The sequence below is a fragment of the Oncorhynchus clarkii genome, chromosome 15 (assembly GCF_045791955.1).
Source record: "Oncorhynchus clarkii lewisi isolate Uvic-CL-2024 chromosome 15, UVic_Ocla_1.0, whole genome shotgun sequence".
NCBI classification, from domain to species: Eukaryota; Metazoa; Chordata; class Actinopteri; order Salmoniformes; family Salmonidae; genus Oncorhynchus; species Oncorhynchus clarkii.
In genome coordinates this window covers 4,833,235-4,856,769 of record NC_092161.1, presented here as the reverse complement: position 1 = coordinate 4,856,769, position 23,535 = coordinate 4,833,235, and the positions used below count along the sequence as shown (strand labels likewise).

At 42.6% G+C, this 23,535-nt stretch overlaps 1 protein-coding gene across 1 annotated transcript in view; it reads left to right on the top strand.

The window, feature by feature from the left end:
* LOC139366871 (cysteine-rich secretory protein LCCL domain-containing 1-like) overlaps nt 1–23,323 on the top strand; it is a 101,431-nt gene extending 78,108 nt beyond the window's left edge. Inside the window, exons 7-15 of the mRNA XM_071104571.1 lie at nt 169–372; nt 5,207–5,267; nt 6,935–7,001; nt 8,327–8,457; nt 9,313–9,356; nt 9,459–9,531; nt 12,351–12,426; nt 13,797–13,930; nt 20,544–23,323. Coding sequence (XP_070960672.1) covers nt 169–372; nt 5,207–5,267; nt 6,935–7,001; nt 8,327–8,457; nt 9,313–9,356; nt 9,459–9,531; nt 12,351–12,426; nt 13,797–13,930; nt 20,544–20,595 — 842 coding nt within the window. The 3' untranslated portion in view covers nt 20,596–23,323. The remainder of the gene's footprint in view (nt 1–168; nt 373–5,206; nt 5,268–6,934; nt 7,002–8,326; nt 8,458–9,312; nt 9,357–9,458; nt 9,532–12,350; nt 12,427–13,796; nt 13,931–20,543) is intronic.
* Nucleotides 23,324–23,535: the final 212 nt, after the last annotated feature.

Here is a 23,535-nt window from a genome sequence, read left to right as displayed (position 1 = left end):
TTACTTCTTTCCCTCTCTCTCTCTCTCTCTCTCTCTCTCTGCCTATCTTTCTGCCTCTCTTTCTGCCTCTCTTTCTGCCTCTCTCTCTCTCTCTCTCTCTCTCTCTCTCTCTCTCTCTCTCTCTCTCTCACTCTCTCTCTCTCTCTCTCTCTCTCTCTCTCTCTCCAGACAAAGTTACAGAGTCGCAGAGATCTCGGGAGGAAACCGAGGAAAACAATTATATCGAACCAGAGGCCCCCAGGAGCCCCCAGAAGCCACGCCCAAGGGCCCCCCAGCCAAAGTCCCCCCCTATGGCCAAGACCCCCGCCCCCCCCTCCACCCCCCCACCAGAGGAGCGGGAGAGGAATGCGGTGGTCAATACACAGCAGATGTGTAAGATGTCATTCAACTGGTTGCATCTCTAAATGGGGGGGACAGGTTCTGTTTTTGGGGGGGGTTGGTGTGGAGGGTTGGAGGAGCGGTGCAGGGGTAGGGAGGGTGGGAGGAGGGGTGCAGGGGTAGGGAGGGTGGGAGGAGGGGTGCAGGGGTAGGGAGGGTGGGAAGAGGGGTGCAGGGGTAGGGAGGGTGGGAGGAGGGGTGAAGGGGTAGGGAGGGTGGAAGGAGGGGTGCAGGGGTAGGGAGGGTGGGAGGAGGGGTGCAGGGAAAGGGAGGGTGGGAGGAGGGGTGAAGGGGTAGGGAGGGTGGAAGGAGGGGTGCAGGGGTAGGGAGGGTGGGAGGAGGGGTGCAGGGGTAAGGAGGGTGGGAGGAGGGGTGAAGGGGTAGGGAGGGTGGAAGGAGGGGTGCAGGGGTAGGGAGGGTGGGAGGAGGGGTGCAGGGAAAGGGAGGGTGGGAGGGTTGGAGGAGGGGTGAAGGGGTAGGGAGGGTGGGAGGAGGGGTGCAGGGGTAGGGAGGGTGGGTGGGAGGGTTGGAGGAGGGAGGAGGGGTAGAGAGGGTGGGAGGAGTGGTGAAGGGGTAGGGAGGGTGGGAGGAGGGGTGAAGGGGTATGGATGGTGGGAGGAGGGGTGAAGGGGTAGGGATGGTGGGAGGAGGGTTGCAGGGGTAGGGATGGTGGGAGGAGGGGTGCAGGGGTAGGGAGGGTGGGAGGAGGGGTGCAGGGGTAGGGAGGGTTGGAGGAGGGGTGAAGGCGTAGGGAGGGTGGGAGGGTGGGAGGAGGGGTGAAGGGGTAGGGTGGGTGGGAGGGTTGGAGGAGGGGTGAAGGGGTAGGGAGGGTGGGAGGAGGGGTGCAGGGGTCGGAAGGGTGGGAGGAGGGGTGCAGGGGTAGGGATGGTGTCCCAGCTTCCAACTGTACAGCGCTGATGGTGTCCCAGCTTCCAACTGTACTGGGCTGATGGTGTCCCAGCTTCCAACTGTACTGGGCTGATGGGGTCCCAGCTTCCAGCTGCACAGGGCTGATGGTATCCCATCTTCCAGCTGTACAGGGCTGATGGTGTCCCAGCTTTCAGCTGTACTGGGCTGATGGTGTCCCGGCTTCCAGCTGTACTGGGCTGATGGTGTCCCAGCTTCCAGCTGTACTGGGCTGATGGGGTTCCGGAGCAGTCCAATAATCCAATAAAAGGAGGACGTGTTCTACCAGAGGAGGCTCATCAGGAACGGGAGGGACCATCCTCAGTGAATTATTATTTTTTTAAATAGTGAAACATTATAGTTATCCTTTTGAGATAAAACTGTACTAAATATATTCACGTCACTAAATCGTTTATTAAAACAGACTGTTTTGCAGTGGTCTACAGTAGCCTCAACAGCACTCTGTAGGGGTAGTACTACAGGAGAGCAGCTCCCGCTCAGCCCAGTCCAAGCTCTTCTCTGTCCTGGCACCCCAATGGTGGAGCCAGCTTCCCCCTGAAACAGGGACAGCAGAGTCCCTGCCCATCTTCTGAAAACATCTGGAACCCGACCTCTTCAAACAGAATCTTATATAATCCTCCTCCTCACCTCGACCCCCCCCCCCCCACCCAAAATGTTTTTAATAAAATAAAATAAAATCACTAAACCAGCACTTGACCCCCCCACCCCCCTTTCCAACTCTGACTCTACTGACAGCTACATTTTTGAGGAAAAGGGCACTTTATATGCCTGTGATATGTGATTGTCCCACATTGCTGTCTTAAGATGAATGCACAAACTGTAAGGCGCTCTGGATAATGTAAAAGGTAAAAACCTACTGGGCTCATGGTTCTCACCCATTTCCCATAGACTTACACAGTAATTATGACAACTTCAGGAATGCTATGGTGTGACCGTTGGTATGAGGTTCTTAATAATGTGGAATGCAGAGTTAGACTTTTTACTCCAATGGAACCCATCTCGTCCAAGAAGTTGACTCCAGTTTGGCAAAAAGCACCTGGATGATCATCAAGACTTTGGAATGTTCTATGGACATATTAATCAAAAAGTATACATATTTTTTTTTTTGGGGGGGGGGGGGGGGGTTGTGCGACACAGGTCCCATTATGCCTGGCGAAAACCAAACGGTGCCTTTTACACTAAGAACCTTAAAATGGCTTAAAAAAGCAACACATTTGAAGTTTTTGGAATCGTTTCAGAAGTTCAGACCTAATCCTAATTGAGATGTTGTGGCAGGACTTGAAACGAGCAGTTCGTGCTCGAAAACCCACAAATGTCGCTGAGATAAAGCAGTTCCCGTATGGAAGAGCGGGCCAAAATTCCTCCGCAGTGATGTGAGAGACTGATAAACAACTACAGGAAGAGTTTGGTTGCAGCAATTGCAGATAAAGTTGACACAACCTGATATTGTGTGTAAGGTGGAATTACTCTTTCACACTGGAGGATTGGGTGTTGCATTCACGTGATCCCATTAAATAGATAAGATAGCTAGCTATACATTGTTATTGTTATTTTGTTAACTCTGGTTTACTTTATCGAATATTAGGTTTTGGGTGAAGATCTGCTAAGATTCAATATAAAAAATATTTACAAACATAGAAAATTAGAAAGGGGGCAAATACATTTTTACGGGCACTGTATTCCTACTTTTACTGTAAATTTGCACATCCACTGTATATCAACCGTATACCCACTGTATATCAACCGTATACCCACTGTATATCAACCGTATATCCACTGTATATCAACCGTATCCCCACTGTATATCAACCGTATACCCACTGTATATCAACCGTATATCCACTGTATATCAACCGTATATCCACTGTATATCAACCGTATACCCACTGTATATCAACCGTATACCCACTGCATATCAACCGTATATCCACTGTATATCAACCGTATATCCACTGTATATCAACCGTATACCCACTGTATATCAACCGTATATCCACTGTATATCAACCGTACATTCACTGTATATCAACCGTATATCCACTGTATATCAACCGTATATCCACTGTATATCAACCGTATACCCACTGTATATCAACCGTATACCCACCTATATCAACCGTATATCCACTGTATATCAACCATATATCCACTGTATATCAACTGTATATCCACTGTATATCAACCGTATACCCACCTATATCAACCGTATATCCACTGTATATCAACCGTATACCCACTGTATATCAACCGTATATCCACTGTATATCAACCGTATATCCACTGTATATCAACCGTATATCCACTGTATATCAACCGTATACCCACCTATATCAACCGTATATCCACTGTATATCAACCGTATATCCACTGTATATCAACCGTATACCCACTGTATATCAACCGTATACCCACCTATATCAACCGTATACCCACTGTATATCAACCGTATACCCACCTATATCAACCGTATACCCACTGTATACTCTGTATATCAACCGTATACCCACTGTATATCAACCGTATACCCACTGTATATCAACCGTATACCCACTGTATATCAACCGTATACCCACCTATATCAACCGTATACCCACTGTATACTCTGTATATCAACCGTATACCCTCTGTATATCAACCGTATACCCACCTATATCAACCGTATACCCACTGTATATCAACCATATACATCCAGCCAAAGCCCTATCCATTCATGTCAATCAATCAATCAAATGTATTTATAAAGCCCTTCTTACATCAGCTGATGTCACAAGGTGCTGTACAGAAACCCAGCCTAAAACCCCCAAACAGCAAGCAATGCAAGTGTAGAAGCACGTAAACATTCCCGATAACTAGCTAGATGGAGTTTGCGGAGGATATCTCAATGAGTGGTTTGCATGCGCCATGACGTTAGCATTACAATCTTACAACCACTGACTAGCTATCTGCGTCTGCATTGTGTCTACCTCTGTCATGTTTCAGAGGGAATTATTTTCAAGCCCTGCCTTCCTAAACTTGCGATTCGTTGGGAAAGTTGTTTGTCTGAAGAGCACCCTCCCTTAATTAGCCAAGAAAATCCAACGTGATTTCCCATACCTAGACCTGGGTTTTCCGAGACTACCTAGACGCTAATCTTGGTTCGGTTTAGCATTTTTCCCCTAATAGTTTAGGATTGGGGGAGGTGAAGCTGATCCTAGATCTGTACCTAGAAAAACCTCATAGAATAGAAACACCTCACTAGCCTATATGTTGTCTCTTGTAGTGCTGTTTAACACAAAGACAGGCAGATGAAAGCACTGTGTGTATTCTATGTGCTTGACAGCTGTGTGCTACAGATGCGAATAGCTAGTTAGCTTGACCGCTGTGTGCTACAGATGTGAATAGCTAGTTAGCTTGACAGCTGTGTGCTACAGACGTGAATACCTAGTTAGCTTGACAGCTGTGTGCTACAGACGTGAATACCTAGTTAGCTTGACAGCTGTGTGATACAGAGGTGAATAGCTAGTTAGCTTGACAGCTGTGTGCTACAGAGGTGAATAGCTAGTTAGCTTGACAGCTGTGTGCTACAGACGTGAATAGCTAGTTAGCTTAACAGTATAGTGTGATGCAGATGTGAATAGCTACAGTAGTTAGCTTGACAGTTCAGCGTATTACGGATGTGAATAGCTATTTAGCTTGACAGCTCTGTGTGTTTTGTGTGATACAGATGTGAATAGTTAGTTAGCATGACATGTCTGTGTGTTCTATGTGATACAGATGTGAATAGCTAGTTAGCTTGACATGTCTGTGTGTTCTGTGTGATACAGATGTGAATAGTTAGTTAGCATGACATGTCTGTGTGTTCTATGTGATACAGATGTGAATAGCTAGTTAGCTTGACAGCTCTGTGTGTTCTGTGTTGCAGCTCAGCTTGTGACCTGTGACACTAAGCTACGAGATCAGTGCAAAGGGACCACATGCAACAGGTACAGGAAAAAACAACCCCCCCACACACACACACACACACACAAATACACACACACACACACACACACACACACACACACACAAGTACACACACACACAATGCCTCCCTGGTAGACTGTTTCCCTTCACAGAGAGCACAATGCCTCGCTGATAGACAGTTTCCCCTTCACAGAGGACACAATGCCTCCCTTGTAAACTGGCCCCCTTCACAGAGGACACAATGCCCCTCTGATAGACTGTTTCCCTTCACAGAGAACACAATGCCTCCCTGGTAGACTGCTCCCTCCACAGAGGACACAACGCCTCACAGAGGACACAATGCCCCTCTGATAGACTGTTTCCCTTCACAGAGGACACAATGCCTCCCTGATAGACTGGTCCCCTTCACAGGGGACACAATGCCCCTCTGATAGACTGTTTCCCTTCACAGAGAACACAATGCCTCCCTGGTAGACTGGTCCCTTCACAGAGGACACAACGCCTCACAGAGGACACAATAACTCCCTGATAGACTGTAAACCTTTCACAGAGGACACAATGCCTCCCTGATAAACTGTTTCCCTTCACAGAGAACACAATGCCTCCCTGGTAGACTGCTCCCTCCACAGAGGACACAACGCCTCACAAAGGACACAATGCCCCTCTGATAGACTGTTTCCCTTCACAGAGGACACAATGCCTCCCTGATAGACTGGTCCCCTTCACAGGGGACACAATGCCCCTCTGATAGACTGTTTCCCTTCACAGAGGACACAATGCCTCCCTGGTAGACTGGTCCCTTTCAGAGAGAACACAATGCCTCCCTGGTAGACTGGTCCCCTTCACAGAGGACACAATGCCTCCCTGGTAGACTGGTCCCCTTCACAGAGGACACAATGCCTCCCTGGTAGACTGGGCCCTTTCAGAGAGAACACAAAGGGAGAGACATATACAGGGAAGGAACCAAAGGGAGAGACATATATAGGGAAGGAACCAAAGGGAGAGACATATATAGGAAAGGAACCAAAGGGAGAGACATATATAGGGAAGGAACCAAAGGGAGAGACATATATAGGGAAGGATCCAAAGGGAGAGACATATATAGGGCAGGAACCAAAGGAAGAGACATATATAGGGAAGGAACCAAAGGGAGAGACATATATAGGGAAGGATCCAAAGGGAGAGACATATATAGGGAAGGAACCAAAGGAAGAGACATATATAGGGAAGGAACCAAAGGGAGAGACATATATAGGGAAGGATCCAAAGGGAGAGACATATATAGGGCAGGAACCAAAGGGAGAGACATATATAGGGCAGGAACCAAAGGGAAGGATCCAAAGGGAGTGACATATATAGGGAAGGAACCAAAGGGAGTGACATATATAGGGAAGGGAAGTGATGGAGTCCAGGTGAGTCTGATGACGCTCAGGTGCGCGTCATCAGACCTGGTGACAGGTGTGAGCCATAACGAGCAGCCTGGTGACCTAGAGGCCAGACAGGGAGCACACGTGACAGTTGGGGTCAATTCAAATTTAAGTTAGTCATTTCAGGAAGTACACAGAAATTCAAAATTCGATCATTTTCAAATACTTCTCAATAAACCAAAAATGGACTTAAATTGAAATTGACACCAACTCTAATGCACTGTGATAGAGGATTTATTTAACACCTGTGTTCTCCTCAGGTACGAGTGTCCTGCCGGCTGTCTAAAGTCCACAGGGAAGGTGGTTGGGACAGTACACTATGAGATGGTGATTACATTATTATACATTATCAAAATGTGTCTCAAATTACACCCTATTTCCTCTGGCCCCTGGTCTAAAGTAGTGCATTATGGGCCCTGGTCTAAAGTAGTGCATTATGGGCCCTGGACTAAAGTAGTGCATTATGGGCCCTTGTCTAAAGTATTGTAGGCAATGTGGTGTCATTTGGGACAAAGACTAAGTCGTATACTGAGTAGGTTAATCAAAATGCTGAGCTAATGTAACTAGAGCTGCATAATGAATTTGAATGTACACTGTACTAACTTCAAACTGTAAACCTTAAACTGTACAAACTTTACATTGTTAACTTTACACTGTGCTAACGTTAAACTGTAAACTTTACACTGTGCTAACTTTACACCGTATACTTCACACTGTACTAACTTTACACCATATACTTCACACTGTACTACCTTTACAATGTAAACGTTACACTGTACTAACTGTACACTGTACTAACTTTACACTGTGCACTTTACACTGTGCACTTTACACTGTCCTAACTTTACAGTGTTAACTGTACACGTTACTAACTTTACAGTGTTAAATTTACACTGTGCTAACTTTACACTGTCCTAACTTTACAGTGTTAACTTTACACGCTACTAACTTTACACCATACACTTCACACTGTACTATCTTTACACTGTAAACTTTACACTGTACTAACTGTGCACTGTACATACTTTACACTGTACTAACTTTTCACTGTGTACTTTACACTGTCCTAACTTTACAGTGTTAACTTTACACGGTACTAACTTTACAGTGTTAACTTTACATTGTGCTAACTTTACACCATATACTTCACACTGTACTACCTTTACACTGTGAACTTTACACTGTGCAAACTTTACACTGTAAGACTTTACACTGTGCTAACTTTACACTGTGCACTTTACACTGCCCTAACTTTGCAGTATTTAACTTTACACAGTACTAACTTTACACTGTACACTTTACTATGTCCTAACTTTACACTGTACTAATTTTACACTGTACTAACTTTACACTGTGCACTTTACACTGTCCTAAATGTACAGTGTTAACTTTACACGGTACTAACTTTACACAGTACACTTTACACTGTCCTAACTTTACACTGTACTAACTTTACACTGAGCACTTTACACTTTTCTAACTTTACAGTGTAAGCTTTACACTGTACTAACTTTACAGTGTTAACTTGACACTGTACTCACTGTACAGTGTTAACTTTACACTGTACTAACTGTACAGTGTTAACTTTACTCTGACCTCACTTTACAGTGTTAACTTTACACTGTACTAACTTTACAGTGTTAACTTTACAGCAATCCAGTATCTGCCGAGCTGGCCTCCACTCTGGAGTGGTAGATAAGGATGGAGGATGGCTGGACGTCACCAGACAAGGCAGGAAGGACTTCTTCATCAAGTCCAACAAGAATGGAATTCAGTCTCTCGGGTATGGAAGCGTCATCTGTCTTGCAAACACTATCTCTTTGCCCAACATATCTCGTTGCCCTTTTGACAACCACTGACAAAAAGCTAGCAATTCGACAAGCGCGAGGCGGGTGAAGGCATTTCAAGCTACACATCAGCTGAGGGGAGGACGGCAAAACATATTGTCTGGAACGGAGCCAATGGAATGGCAATCAAACAAATGGAAACCATATTTTTGATGTTGATACCGTTACACTTATTCCGTTCCAGCCATTACTACGAGCCCATCCTCCCCATTTAAGGTGCCACCAACCTCCCTTGTAACACATGTCCATGTCTGAGTCATAAAATGTGTAAAAAGCGTGAGCTGGCAAACACCCAAACATGTTTGTAGAGGTGCTGAAAAATTAAGTACGAAAGTTACACTCTACATGCTCCCAATAGGGTTTCAAACTTTCAGTCATTTCCCAAGGTTTCCTGAAAAACCAATTAACTTCTTAGGTCAGTGGACATATTTGGGATACTCAGGGCTGGTCTTAAGCTTTTGGCTCGATGCTTTTTTACTCTAGGAAATAGGGTCTGGATAACCCTTCATATCATTTGGAGTATTTCCGCTCTCTGTTGAAAAGATTTTAGATTTATCTAAATGGGACTTCCTGTTTGGAGAAAGAGTGAACAGAGGAATAACAATGTGCAGGGATGCAAAACTCTGGTGGCGTTTTACAGAGAACCTGGGTGGAGAATTACGAATTTCATGCTTATTTCCTTCTGATTCTGGGAAACTTCCAACCAGGATTTCTGGAAAACATAGGAATATTGGGAAAGTTAGCAGAATTTTGGAATCATAAGAATGTGTGTTTTTTTTTTACATTTACAGGAAGTATCAGAGTGCCAACTCTTTTATCATCTCCAAAGTAGCAGGTCAGTACAGTACAACAACTATGGAATTAACTGAATTAGATTGCATTCAAGTCCTGTTGAGATCTCCTTGGGCCTGATATCAGCCTCCTTCCTGCCTTCCAGTGAAAGCTATCACCTGTGAGACCACGGTGGCTCAGATGTGTTCATATCAAAAGCTTGTAAAGCACTGCCCAAGGTACGATCATGACACACTCTCTCTCTCTCGCTCTCCCTCTCACTCTGTCTGTCAATTGAATTCAAAGGGGCTTTACTGGCATGGGAAATGTGTTTACTAAGCCAAAGCAAGTGAAATAAACACATAAGTATTGGTGGTATTTACAATGTTGCTTGTGCTCTGTGTGCTATTTTTTTTAGTGTTCTCGGTTTAATAAATATATGATGAACACTTACCACACTGCGCATTGGTCCGATCTCTCCTACTCCTCAGACGAAGAAGAGGAGCATTACAAGCATTACAAGCATTACAAGTACAGTTTTGTGAATTCCTGTGAATTATTGGTTAATGAGTGGACTCCAGACCTCACAACCATAGAGAGCAATGGACTCCAGACCTCACAACCATAGAGAGCAATGGACTCCAGACCTCACAACCATAGAGAGCAATGGACTCCAGACCTCACAACCACAGAGAGCAATGGACTCCAGACCTCACAACCATAGAGAGCAGTGGACTCCAGACCTCACAACCATAGAGAGCAATGGACTCCTGACCTCACAACCATAAAGAGCAATGGACTCCAGACCTCACAACCATAGAGAACATTGGACTCCAGACCTCACAACCATAGAGAGCATTGGACTCCAGACCTCACAACCATAGAGAGCAATGGACTCCAGACCTCACAACCATAGAGAGCATTGGACTCCAGACCTCACAACCATAGAGAGCAATGGACTCCAGACCTCACAGCCATAGAGAGCATTGGACTCCAGACCTCACAACCATAGAGAGCAATGGACTCCTGACCTCACAACCATAAAGAGCAATGGACTCCAGACCTCACAACCATAGAGAACATTGGACTCCAGACCTCACAACCATAGAGAGCAATGGACTCCAGACCTCACAACCATAGAGAGCAATGGACTCCAGACCTCACAACCATAGAGAGCATTGGACTCCAGACCTCACAACCATAGAGAGCAATGGACTCCAGACCTCACAACCATAGAGAGCAATGGACTCCAGACCTCACAACCATAGAGAGCATTGGACTCCAGACCTCACAACCATAGAGAGCAATGGACTCCAGACCTCACAACCATAGAGAGCAATGGACTCCAGACCTCACAACCATAGAGAGCAATGGACTCCAGACCTCACAACCATAGAGAGCATTGGACTCCAGACCTCACAACCATAGAGAGCAATGGACTCCAGACCTCACAACCATAGAGAGCAATTAGTTCTATAAGTTATTGACATATTTATTTTGCCAGATCCTAATAGGGATGTCGAGTTTTAAAGCACCAGATCATCAGCATACAGTATACATTTTGATTTCCGAGTCCAGTAGGGTGAGGCCGGGTGCTGCAGATTGTTCTAGTGCCTTCGCCAATTCATAGATTTTTTATCTTGAAGAGCTGTGGAGCTTAAGTCTGTCTCACATGTACATTGATTTTTATAATATCATTTATGCTTTCCTTTAATATGTATAGCGGACTCCCGTGCCAAATTGAGTCAAAAAACTTATTAGAAATGAACAAAGCATGAGAAGGCTTTTGGTTTGTTTTGGTTTGTTTGTTTGTCAGTATGGGTGTGCAGGGTGTATACGTGGTCTGCTTTACAGTATTTGCTCAGGACATTTTTTTCACTGAGGAAATGTTGCCGTCTGCTGTTGATGATGCTGAAGAGGATTTTCAGAGATTGCTGTTGACACAGATTGGGATTATATTTGTGGATTGTGGGAGACCAGACCTTGGTTCCAAATATTGGGGAAGATCCCAGAGCTAAGGATTATGTTAAAGTGTTTAAAAATAGCCCATTTGAATTTGTGGCCTGTATATTTTAGAATTTTGTTTAGTATACCATCAACACCACAGGCCTTTTGGGGTTGGAGGGTTTGAATTTTGTCCTGTACCTCATCCAATGTAATTGGAGAATCCAGTGGGTTCTGATAGTCTTTAATAGCTGATTCTACGTTTTGTAAATTATCATGTATAAGTTTCTTGTCTTGGTTCTTAAAGGGTCGAAAAGGTTGGAGATATGGTTTTTACAGACATCTCCATTTTGCATTGATAACTCTCTGGTAGTCTTTAATAACTGACTCTTTTTTTTTGTAAATTATCATCTTTTGATCTTTGTTCTTTGTTAAATGGCCAAAAAGGTTTTGCATAGATAGCTCTTCAGTCTGACAGGCGTGTCAGTTGGCTGACTGTGAACGCTCTGAGAGACTCAGGGTTGGGGTCAGTGATAAAGTAGTCTACAGTACTACTACCAAGAGATGAGCTAAGTGTACCAACCATAGGAGTCCCCTCGGAGCCTACCATTGACTATGTATAGACACAGTGTAAGACAGAGCTGCAGGAGTTGTGACCTGTTTTTGTTGGTTGTGTTGTCATAGTTGTGTCTAGGAGGGCATATTTGGGAAGGGAATGCTGTCACCTCCAGGCAGGTGTTTGTCCCCCTGTGCGCTGAGAGTGTCAGGTTCTTGTCCAGTTTTGGTGTTTAGGACCTATAGAATAGTACCTGTCCCTGGGCCTGGAAATGGTTGATCTCCCCTTCTAGCATGGAGAAGATGTCTTTGTTAAAGTATGTGGATTATATTGGGGGGATATACAGTAGGTAACACACAAGAAGACATTCTTATCTGTTGAGATAATTTCCTTATTTATTTTTAAGGTCTGATCTAGATCTAAATAGGTTGTGGGCATGGTCTCTCTCTGACTCTCTATCTCTTTCATCGACCCTCCTCCATCTCACAACACTACCCCTTTATAGAGTAAATACTATTTGTTTAAACATAAAGCTACACTGATCCTGTCTGTTTTCAGGTTATATTGCCCCCGGAACTGCATGGAGGAGAACCCTAACATATCACGGGTCATCGGAACCGGAATCTATTCAGATGTAAGTGACTCAGCTCAGAGGCAAATCTGGTGCGTTCTTAGAATCCCTGATGTTTCATGATGTCAAATCTCAGGTCAGTGGAGAATCTGGTATGTTCTTAGAATCCCTGATGTGTCATGATGTCAAATCTCAGGTCAGTGGAGAATCTGGTGTGTTCTTAGAATCCCTGATGTGTCATGATGTCAAATCTCAGGTCAGTGGAGAATCTGGTGTGTTCTTAGAATCCCTGATGTGTCATGATGTCAAATCTCAGGTCAGTGGAGAATCTGGTGTGTTAGAATCCCTGATGTGTCATGATGTCATACCTCAGATCACAGGGCTGTTGTAGAGTGTCTGATTCAGTCTTGACTACAGAGGTTCCTCACAGTGTTCTCTCTCTCTTGCGCTCTCTCTCTCTTCGTTTCTTACGTCTCTCCCTCTCTCTTTGGTCTCTCTTGTCCCTCTTTCTCGCTCTCAGCCTCTCTGTCTGTCCCACATCTTTATATCTCAACCTCTCTTCCCATTCTCTCTCCCTCTTCCTCTCTCTCTTCTCTCCCTCTTCCCTCTCCCTCTTCCTCTCTCTCTTCTCTCCCTCTTCCTCTCCCTCTTCTCTCCCTCTTCCTCTCCCTCTTCTCTCCCTCTTCCTCTCTCTCTTCTCTCCCTCTTCCCTCTCTCCCTCTTCCTCTTCTCTCTTCCTTTCTCTCTCCCTCTCTTTCACTTATCTCTTACGTATTTCTCTCTTGTGGCAGAAAATCTAAAGAGAGAGACTGCAGATTCTTCAAACAACAACTTTATTATAAGATTAGCACAAATGGAGCAGTGAACCATTCACCGTTGAAGATGGTTAAGGCCCAACAAATCATAATTGTGTCACAGTACGAGGGCTCAACCGTATAACTGCGTTCTGTCACAGTTCACACCATAATGTGCTCCTCCTTCCTGCAAGGTTCCACACAGATGACTTCCTGCAGATTGTGAACCCACGGGATGTCTCACGTGCTTGCGGTCGCACCTAAACGGATCTTAGCTATACGCCTAGTCTTACGAATAAGTCACACCAATTTGTATTCATTTTAATTTCACCTTTATTTAACTAGGCAAGTCAGAACAAATTCTTATTTTTAATGAATAAGTCAGGTTAGAAAAAAACATTAGTATTTAACAAGAGACAATTCTTTAAGAAGTAGAAAATTGGACAGCATGACTAATTCTGTAATTTTTCACGGCGGTCTCTCGATCGGTTGTTCACCAGCCCAACTCTCTAACCATCTTTTTTTGTCTCCCTCCCTCTCTCTCTCTCTCTCGCTATCTCTCTATCTCTCTCTCTCTCTCTCTCTCTCTCTCTCTCTCTCTCCATCCCTCCCTCTCTCTCTCTCTCTCTCTCTCTACAGAAATCCAGTATATGCCGGGTGGCGGTTCACGCTGGGGTGCTTCAGAACAATGTGGGTGGCTACATCGACGTGATGCCGGTAGACAAGCGGAAACAGTACATTGCCTCGTACCAAAACGGCATTACTTCCGAGAGGTATGGACCAACCCACGGCTGTGTGGAGCTTATCCCACCCTGTGGTCATTCATCTCACGCCTGGTGTCTAGCACACACCAGCACAGGTTAAAGCGTGCATCTTAAATGAGGCCCGATTTCCTACATAGTGCACTACTTTTGACCAGGGCCCATAATGCTGTTATATGATGCCATTTGGAACATAACCATATACAGTACTGTAAGGCCCGAGAGAGAGAGAGAGAGAGAGAGAGAGAGAGAGAGAGAGAGAGAGAGAGAGAGAGAGAGAGAGAGAGAGAGAGACTATTGCCTGACTGAAAATAAGGAAATGTGATTTTAATGAAGGTCGGAAATGTAACGATAACATGTTATCACAGTATAAGATAAAGTGTGATCACAAAGTAGATGGGCTAGAATTGGAGAGTCTGTCTGACTGTCAGTCTGACTGTATCAGGAAGGGAATAGTTGAGCCAGAGCTATGCAGTACGTACTACTTCTGTTTTACCTGTCTCTTTACCTGTCTCTTTACCTGTCTCTTTACCTGTCTCTTTACCTGTCTCTTTGCCTGTCTCTTTACCTGTCTCTTTACCTGTCTCTTTACCTGTCTCTTTACCAGTCTCTTTGCCTGTCTCTTTACCTGTCTCTTTACCAGTCTCTTTGCCTGTCTCTTTACCTGTCTCTTTACCAGTCTCTTTACCTGTCTCTTTACCTGTCTCTTTACCAGTCTCTTTACCTGTCTCTTTACCTGTCTCTTTACCTGTCTCTTTACCAGTCTCTTTGCCTGTCTCTTTACCTGTCTCTTTACCAGTCTCTTTACGTGTCTCTTTACCTGTCTCTTTACCTGTCTCTTTACCTGTCTCTTTACCAGTCTCTTTGCCTGTCTCTTTAACTGTCTCTTTACCAGTCTCTTTGCCTGTCTCTTTACCTGTCTCTTTAACAGTCTCTTTACCTGTCTCTTTACCAGTCTCTTTACCAGTCTCTTTACCTGTCTCTTTACCTGTCTCTTTACCAGTCTCTTTGCCTGTCTCTTTAACAGTCTCTTTACCTGTCTCTTTACCTGTCTCTTTACCAGTCTCTTTGCCTGTCTCTTTACCTGTCTCTTTACCAGTCTCTTTGCCTGTCTCTTTACCTGTCTCTTTACCAGTCTCTTTACCAGTCTCTTTACCTGTCTCTTTACCTGTCTCTTTACCAGTCTCTTTGCCAGTCTCTTTGCCAGTCTATTTACCTGTCTCTTTACCAGTCTCTTTACCTGTCTCTTTACCTGTCTCTTTACCAGTCTCTTTACCTGTCTCTTTACCTGTCTCTTTACCTGTCTCTTTACCAGTCTCTTTGCCTGTCTCTTTACCTGTCTCTTTACCAGTCTCTTTACGTGTCTCTTTACCTGTCTCTTTACCTGTCTCTTTACCTGTCTCTTTACCAGTCTCTTTGCCTGTCTCTTTAACTGTCTCTTTACCAGTCTCTTTGCCTGTCTCTTTACCTGTCTCTTTAACAGTCTCTTTACCTGTCTCTTTACCAGTCTCTTTACCAGTCTCTTTACCTGTCTCTTTACCTGTCTCTTTACCAGTCTCTTTGCCTGTCTCTTTAACAGTCTCTTTACCTGTCTCTTTACCTGTCTCTTTACCAGTCTCTTTGCCTGTCTCTTTACCTGTCTCTTTACCAGTCTCTTTGCCTGTCTCTTTACCTGTCTCTTTACCAGTCTCTTTACCAGTCTCTTTACCTGTCTCTTTACCTGTCTCTTTACCAGTCTCTTTGCCAGTCTCTTTGCCAGTCTATTTACCTGTCTCTTTGCCAGTCTATTTACCTGTCTCTTTACCAGTCTCTTTACCAGTCTCTTTACCTGTCTCTTTACCTGTCTCTTTACCAGTCTCTTTGCCAGTCTCTTTGCCAGTCTATTTACCTGTCTCTTTACCAGTCTCTTTGCCAGTCTCTTTGCCAGTCTATATTCCTGTCTCTTTACCAGTCTCTTTGCCAGTCTCTTTGCCAGTCTATTTACCTGTCTCTTTACCAGTCTCTTTGCCAGTCTCTTTGCCAGTCTCTTTACCTGTCTCTTTACCAGTCTCTTTACCAGTCTCTTTACCTGTCTCTTTAACAGTCTCTTTTACCAGTCTCTGGAAACAGAGGAGCAGTTCAATCTGTGCTAGTTTCTGGACAATAAAAGTGCTGAAGTTCTGTGCAGGCCAGCTTGCACATTAGAAATACAGGTTTAGCTAGATAAACATTAGTATTACACAGCCTAGTATTAGTGGTATCTAGCCTGGTATTAGTGTTATCTAACCTATTTATTAGTGGTATATAGTCCTAGTATTAGTGTTATATAGTCTAGTGTTAGTCTTATATAGTCTAGTATTAGTGTTATATAGTCTAGTATTAGTGGTATATAGTCTAGTGTTAGTGGCATATAGTCTAGTATTAGTGTTATATAGTCTAGTATTAGTGTTATATAGTCTAGTATTACTGTTATATAGTCTAGTGTTAGTGTTATATAGTCTAGGATTAGTGTTATATAGTCTAGTATTAGTGTTATATAGCCTAGCAGTAGTGTTGTATAGTCTAGTATTAGTGTTATATAGTCTAGTATTACTGTTATATAGTCTAGTGTTAGTGTTATATAGTCTAGGATTAGTGTTATATAGTCTAGTATTAGTGTTATATAGTCTAGTATTACTGTTATATAGTCTAGTATTAGTGTTATATAACCTATTTATTAGTGTTATATAACCTAGTATTAGTGTTATATAGTCTAGTGTTAGTGGTATATAGTCTAGTATTAGTGTTATATAGTCTAGTATTAGTGGTATATAGTATAGTATTCGTGGTATATAATCTAGTATTAGTGTTGTATATCCTGGTATTAGTGTTATATAGTCTAGTATTAGTGTTATATAGTCTAGTATTAGTGTTATATTGTCTAGTATTAGTGTTGTATAGTCTAGTATTAGTGTTGTATAGTCTAGTATTAGTGGTATATAGGTTAGTATTAGTGTTATATAGTCTAGTTGTAGTGGTATATAGCTTTATATTGGTGGTATATAGTCTAGTATTAGTGGTATATAGTCTAGTATTATTGGTATATAGTCTAGTATTAGTGGTATATAGTCTAGTATTAGTGTTATATAGTCTAGTATTAGTGTTATATAGTCTAGTATTAGTGGTATATAGCTTAGTATTAGTGTTATATAGTCTAGTATTAGTGTTATATAGTCTAGTATTAGTGGTATATAGCTTAGTATTAGTGTTATATAGTCTAGCAGTAGTGTTTTATAGTCTAGTATTAGTGATACCTAGCCTAGCAGCGACATCTCTTCAGGGCTAAAGATCCGGTTCAGATCTATCTGTCTTTCCTAGCATGTCAGGCCACACCTCCTCTATCTCTCTCTCTCTGTGTGTGTCCATGTCAACCTAGTGGGATGCCTATTTGTGTCAGTCTGTCATCTCTCTATTTGTGTCAGTCTGTCATCTCTCTGTGTCAGTCTGTCATCTCTCTATTTGTGTCAGTATTACTGTTATATAATCTAGTATTAGTGTTATATAGTCTAGGATTAGTGTTATATAGTCTAGTATTAGTGTTATATAGTCTAGTATTACTGTTATATAGTCTAGTATTAGTGTTATATAACCTATTTATTAGTGTTATATAACCTAGTATTAGTGTTATATAGTCTAGTGTTAGTGGTATATAGTCTAGTATTAGTGTTATATAGTCTAGTATTAGTGGTATATAGTATAGTATTACTGTTATATAGTCTAGTGTTAGTGTTATATAGTCTAGGATTAGTGTTATATAGTCTAGTATTAGTGTTATATAGTCTAGGATTAGTGTTATATAGTCTAGTATTAGTGTTATATAGTCTAGTATTACTGTTATATAGTCTAGGATTAGTGTTATATAGTCTAGCATTACTGTTATATAGTCTAGTATTAGTGTTATATAACCTATTTATTAGTGTTATATAACCTAGTATTAGTGTTATATAGTCTAGTGTTAGTGGTATATAGTCTAGTATTAGTGTTATATAGTCTAGTATTAGTGGTATATAGTATAGTATTCGTGGTATATAATCTAGTATTAGTGTTGTATATCCTGGTATTAGTGTTATATAGTCTAGTATTAGTGGTATATAGTCTAGTATTAGTGTTATATAGTCTAGTTGTAGTGGTATATAGCTTTGTATTAGTGGTATATAGTCTAGTATTAGTGTTATATAGTCTAGTATTGGTGTTATATTGTCTAGTATTAGTGTTGTATAGTCTAGTATTAGTGTTGTATAGTCTAGTATTAGTGGTATATAGGTTAGTATTAGTGTTATATAGTCTAGTTGTAGTGGTATATCGCTTTGTATTAGTGATACCTAGCCTAGCAGCGACATCTCTTCAGGGCTAAAGATCCGGTTCAGATCTATCTGTCTTTCCTAGCATGTCAGGCCACACCTCCTCTATCTCTCTCTCTCTGTGTGTGTCCATGTCAACCTAGTGGGATGCCTATTTGTGTCAGTCTGTCATCTCTCTATTTGTGTCAGTCTGTCATCTCTCTATTTGTGTCAGTCTGTCGTGTCTCTATTTGTGTCAGTCTGTCCTCTCTCTATTTGTGTCAGTCTGTCGTTTCTCTATTTGTGTCAGTCTGTCCTCTCTCTATTTGTGTCAGTCTGTCCTCTCTCTATTTGTGTCAGTCTGTCCTCTCTCTATTTGTGTCAGTCTGTCCTCTCTCTATTTGTGTCAGTTTGTCCTCTCTCTATTTGTGTCAGTCTGTCCTCTCCCTATTTGTGTCAGTCTGTCATCTCTCTATTTGTGTCAGTCTGTCGTGTCTCTATTTGTGTCAGTCTGTCATCTCTCTATTTGTGTCAGTCTGTCATCTCTCTATTTGTTTCAGTCTGTCGTGTCTCTTTTTGTGTCAGTCTGTCGTTTCTCTATTTGTGTCAGTCTGTCCTCTCTCTATTTGTGTCAGTCTGTCCTCTCTCTATTTGTGTCAGTCTGTCCTCTCTCTATTTGTGTCAGTCTGTCCTCTCTCTATTTGTGTCAGTCTGTCCTCTCTCTATTTGTGTCAGTCTGTCCTCTCTCTATTTGTGTCAGTCTGTCCTCTCTCTATTTGTGTCAGTCTGTCCTCTCTCTATTTGTGTCAGTCTGTCATCTCTCTATTTGTGTCAGTCTGTCGTTTCTCTATTTGTGTCAGTCTGTCGTGTCTCTATTTGTGTCAGGCTATCGTTTCTCTATTTGTTTCAGTCTGTCCTCTCTCTATTTGTGTCAGTCTGTCCTCTCTCTATTTGTGTCAGTCTGTCCTCTCTCTATTTGTGTCAGTCTGTCCTCTCTCTATTTGTGTCAGTCTGTCCTCTCTCTATTTGTGTCAGTCTGTCCTCTCTCTATTTGTGTCAGTCTGTCATCTCTCTATTTGTGTCAGTCTGTCGTGTCTCTATTTGTGTCAGTCTGTCATCTCTCTATTTGTGTCAGTCTGTCATCTCTCTATTTGTTTCAGTCTGTCGTGTCTCTTTTTGTGTCAGTCTGTCGTTTCTCTATTTGTGTCAGTCTGTCCTCTCTCTATTTGTGTCAGTCTGTCCTCTCTCTATTTGTGTCAGTCTGTCCTCTCTCTATTTGTGTCAGTCTGTCATCTCTCTATTTGTGTCAGTCTGTCGTTTCTCTATTTGTGTCAGTCTGTCGTGTCTCTATTTGTGTCAGTCTGTCGTTTCTCTATTTGTTTCAGTCTGTCCTCTCTCTATTTGTGTCAGTCTGTCCTCTCTCTATTTGTGTCAGTCTGTCCTCTCTCTATTTGTGTCAGTCTGTCCTCTCTCTATTTGTGTCAGTCTGTCCTCTCTCTATTTGTGTCAGTCTGTCGTCTCTCTATTTGTGTCAGTCTGTCCTCTCTCTATTTGTGTCAGTCTGTCCTCTCTCTATTTGTGTCAGTCTGTCCTCTCTCTATTTGTGTCAGTCTGTCCTCTCTCTATTTGTGTCAGTCTGTCCTCTCTCTATTTGTGTCAGTCTGTCGTCTCTCTATTTGTGTCAGTCTGTCGTCTCTCTATTTGTGTCAGTCTGTCGTCTCTCTATTTGTGTCAGTCTGTCGTCTCTCTATTTGTGTCAGTCTGTCGTCTCTCTATTTGTGTCAGTCTGTCCTCTCTCTATTTGTGTCAGTCTGTCCTCTCTCTATTTGTGTCAGTCTGTCCTCTCTCTATTTGTGTCAGTCTGTCGTCTCTCTATTTGTGTCAGTCTGTCCTCTCTCTATTTGTGTCAGTCTGTCCTCTCTCTATTTGTGTCAGTCTGTCCTCTCTCTATTTGTGTAAAAGCTGCACGTCTCTGTGTCTTTCTTTTTTCAAGATGGTGTGAAGTTAAGTCTATCTGTTTTATCAGTTTGTTGAAACAGCAAAGACTTGTATTTCTTTGTGTCGCGCGTTCATGGCGTTCATGGTTGACATCGATGTTTCTCTGTAAAACAGTCTGGTCAGCTGTGTTTGTTTGTGTTTATCAGCTGTCTGTCTGTCTATCTGTCTGTCTTTCTGGGTAGAACATCCAGGACGGTGAGATTCTGACGCATTTCACAGGCAGTGAAACTGATTCCTGTTTTCTGTCCACTCCTCCTCCCCCTCTTCCTCCTTTCCTCCTCTCCCTCTCACCCCTCATCTCTCCCCCTCCCCTCCGCTCTCCCCACCAGTCTTCAGAACCCACCAGGAGGAAAGGCATTCCGGGTTTTTGCTGTGATCTGAATGTTCCGTGTTCTGACCGGGTGTTCCATGTTCTGGCTGAGTGTTCCATGTTCTGACTGAGTCTTCCGACTGAGTGTTCCGTGTTCTGACTGAGTGTTCCGTGTTCTGACTGAGTGTTCTGTGTTCTGACTGAGTGTTCTGTGTTCTGACTGATTGTTCCGTGTTCTGACTGAGTGTTCTGTGTTCTGACTGATTGTTCCATGTTCTGACTGAGTGTTCCGTGTTCTGAATGAGTGTTCCAAATTCTGGCTGATTGTTCCGACTGAGTGTTCCGTGTTCTGACTGAGTGTTACGTGTTCCGAAGGTCAGGGGCTCCATCTCTCCTCTCTCACCAAACACAGAATCAATCATCTCTGCTGTCCGTTTGGCTGAATGGGCCGTGAACACTCATCTCTGCTGTCAAAAGCTGAAAATGACTGAAACGTTTTTCTGGCCTTTTCACTAGCCGCAACGTCAGAGGACGTCTCCACGGAAACTATAGACATTTATCACAGGTACGGGCAGCGCTGAATGAAGAGAGATGGGAGAGAGCAAGGCTGGTGCTCAGTGCAGTCCCGTTTCAATGTTTTAATGTCATCTGGTTCATTTTATAAACTGTATGTATTTGACGTAATTGCTAGAATTACTTTAAACTGTAAAGTGCAGTACCAGTCAAAAGTCTGGACACACCTACTCATTCCAGGGTATTTCTTTATTTGTACTGTTTTCTACATTGTAGAATAATAGTGAAGACATCAAAACTATGACATAACACATATGGAATCATGTAGTAACCAAAAAAGTGTTAAGCTAATTCAAAATATAATATATAATATATATTTTAGATTCTTCAAATAGCCACCCTTTGCCTTGATGACAGCTTTGCACACTCTTGACATTATCTCAACTAGTTTCACCTGAAATGCTTTTCCAACAGTCTTGAAGTTCCCACATATGCTGAGCATTTGTTGGCTGCTTTTCCTTCACTCTGTAGTCAAACTCATCCCAAACCATCTCAATTGGGTTGAGGTCGGGGGATTGTGGAGGCCAGGTCATCTGATGCAGCACTCCATCACTCTCCTTCCTGGTCAAATAGCCCTTACACATCCTGGAGGTGTGCTGGGTCATTGTCCTGGTGAAAAACAAATGATAGTCCCACTAAGCACAACCCAGATGGGATGGCGTATCGCTGTAGAATGCTATGGTAGCCAGACTGGTTAAGTGTGCCTTGAATTCTAAATATATCACAGACAGTGTCACTAGCAAAGCACCATCACACCTCCTCCTCCGTGCTTCACGGTGGGAACCACACATGCGGAGATCATCCGTTCACCTACTCTGCCTCTCAAAGACACGGCGGTTGAAACCAAAAATCTCAAATTGGGACTCATCAGACCAAAGGACAGATTTCCACCAGTCTAATGTCCATTGCTCGTGTTTTTTGGCCCAAGCAAGTCTTTTATTTTTAATGGTGTACTTTAATAGTAGTTTCTTTGCAGAAATTGAACCATTAAGGCCTGATTCACAGTCTCTGAACAGTTGATGTGTTTGTGACTTGAACTCTGTGAAGCATTTATTTGGGGTGTAATCTGAGGCTGGTAACTCAAATGAACATATCCTCTCCAGCAGAGGTAACTCTGGGTCTTCCTTTCCTTTGGCGGTTCTCATGAGAACCAGTTTCATCATAGCGTCTGATGGTTTTTGCGACTGCACTTAAATTAACTTTAAAAGTTCTTGAAATGTTCCTTATTGACTGACCTTCATGTCTTACAGTAATGATAGACTGTCGTTTCTCTTCGCTTATTTGAGCTGTTCTTGTCATGATGTATATTTGTGTTTTTACCAAATAAAACTATCTTCTGTATACCAGCCCTACCTTGTCACAACACAACTGATTGTCTCAAACGCATTAAGAAGGAAAGAAATTCCACAAATTAACTTTTAACAAGGCACACCTGTTAATTGAAATGCATTCCAGGTGACTACCTCATGAAGCTGGTTGAGAGAAGGCCAAGAGTGTGCAAAGCAGTCATCAAGGTAAAGGGTGGCTACATTGAAGAACCTCATATAAAATATATTTGGATTTGTTTAACACTTTTTTGTTGCTTACTGTCTTCACTAGTTTTCTACAATGTAGAATATAGTAACACACAAAGAAAAACCCTTGAATGAGTAAGTGTGTCCAAACGTTTAGTACTGTGTATGTGTGTGTATATATATATATATATGTCTATGTGGTGTTGTTGGTTTTGTTATTATCGTCTTGCCTGTAGAACTGAACTGATATCCAATATTACAACAACAGAATATAACAATATACAATATACAATTTAGCACTTAAAGGAATATCATCATCTTATACCGTCATGTAAATAATAGTATGTCAGATTGGACCTACTTCTGTCTGGCCCGTGTTATTATCGGTGCTGTGGAAAAGGACTTTATCTTTTTGTGGGGGTTTTGTGTTTACCTTTTTTTAAACATGCTGTTTTTCTACCAGTGGTATCAAGGAGTAAGCCAAGGTATGTTTTTAATATGCAGTAATATTCAGAGAGTACTTCATAGAGAGTACTTCATAGAGAGTACTTCATAGAGATGTTGTGTTTACGGTTTTGTTATGGCTAGGGCTCTGTTTTTTTTGCCCAATGACGTGACATAGCAAGATTATATCACGTACAATTGAACAAAAAATATAAATGCAACGGTTTCAATGTTTCATGAGCTGAAATAAAAGATCTCAGAAATGTTACCTAGTCACAAAGTTTTATTTCTCTCAAATTGTTCAAATAATAATCCCTTCACCTGAAAAGTGTGGCATATCAAGAAGATGATCAAACCGCCTTACACGGACGGGTACATTGTAGGGACAGTAAAAGACTACTGTGAAATGTACAATTTTGACACACAACACAACGCCACTGTTTTGAAGGAGAGTGCAATTGACATGTTGACTGCAGGAAT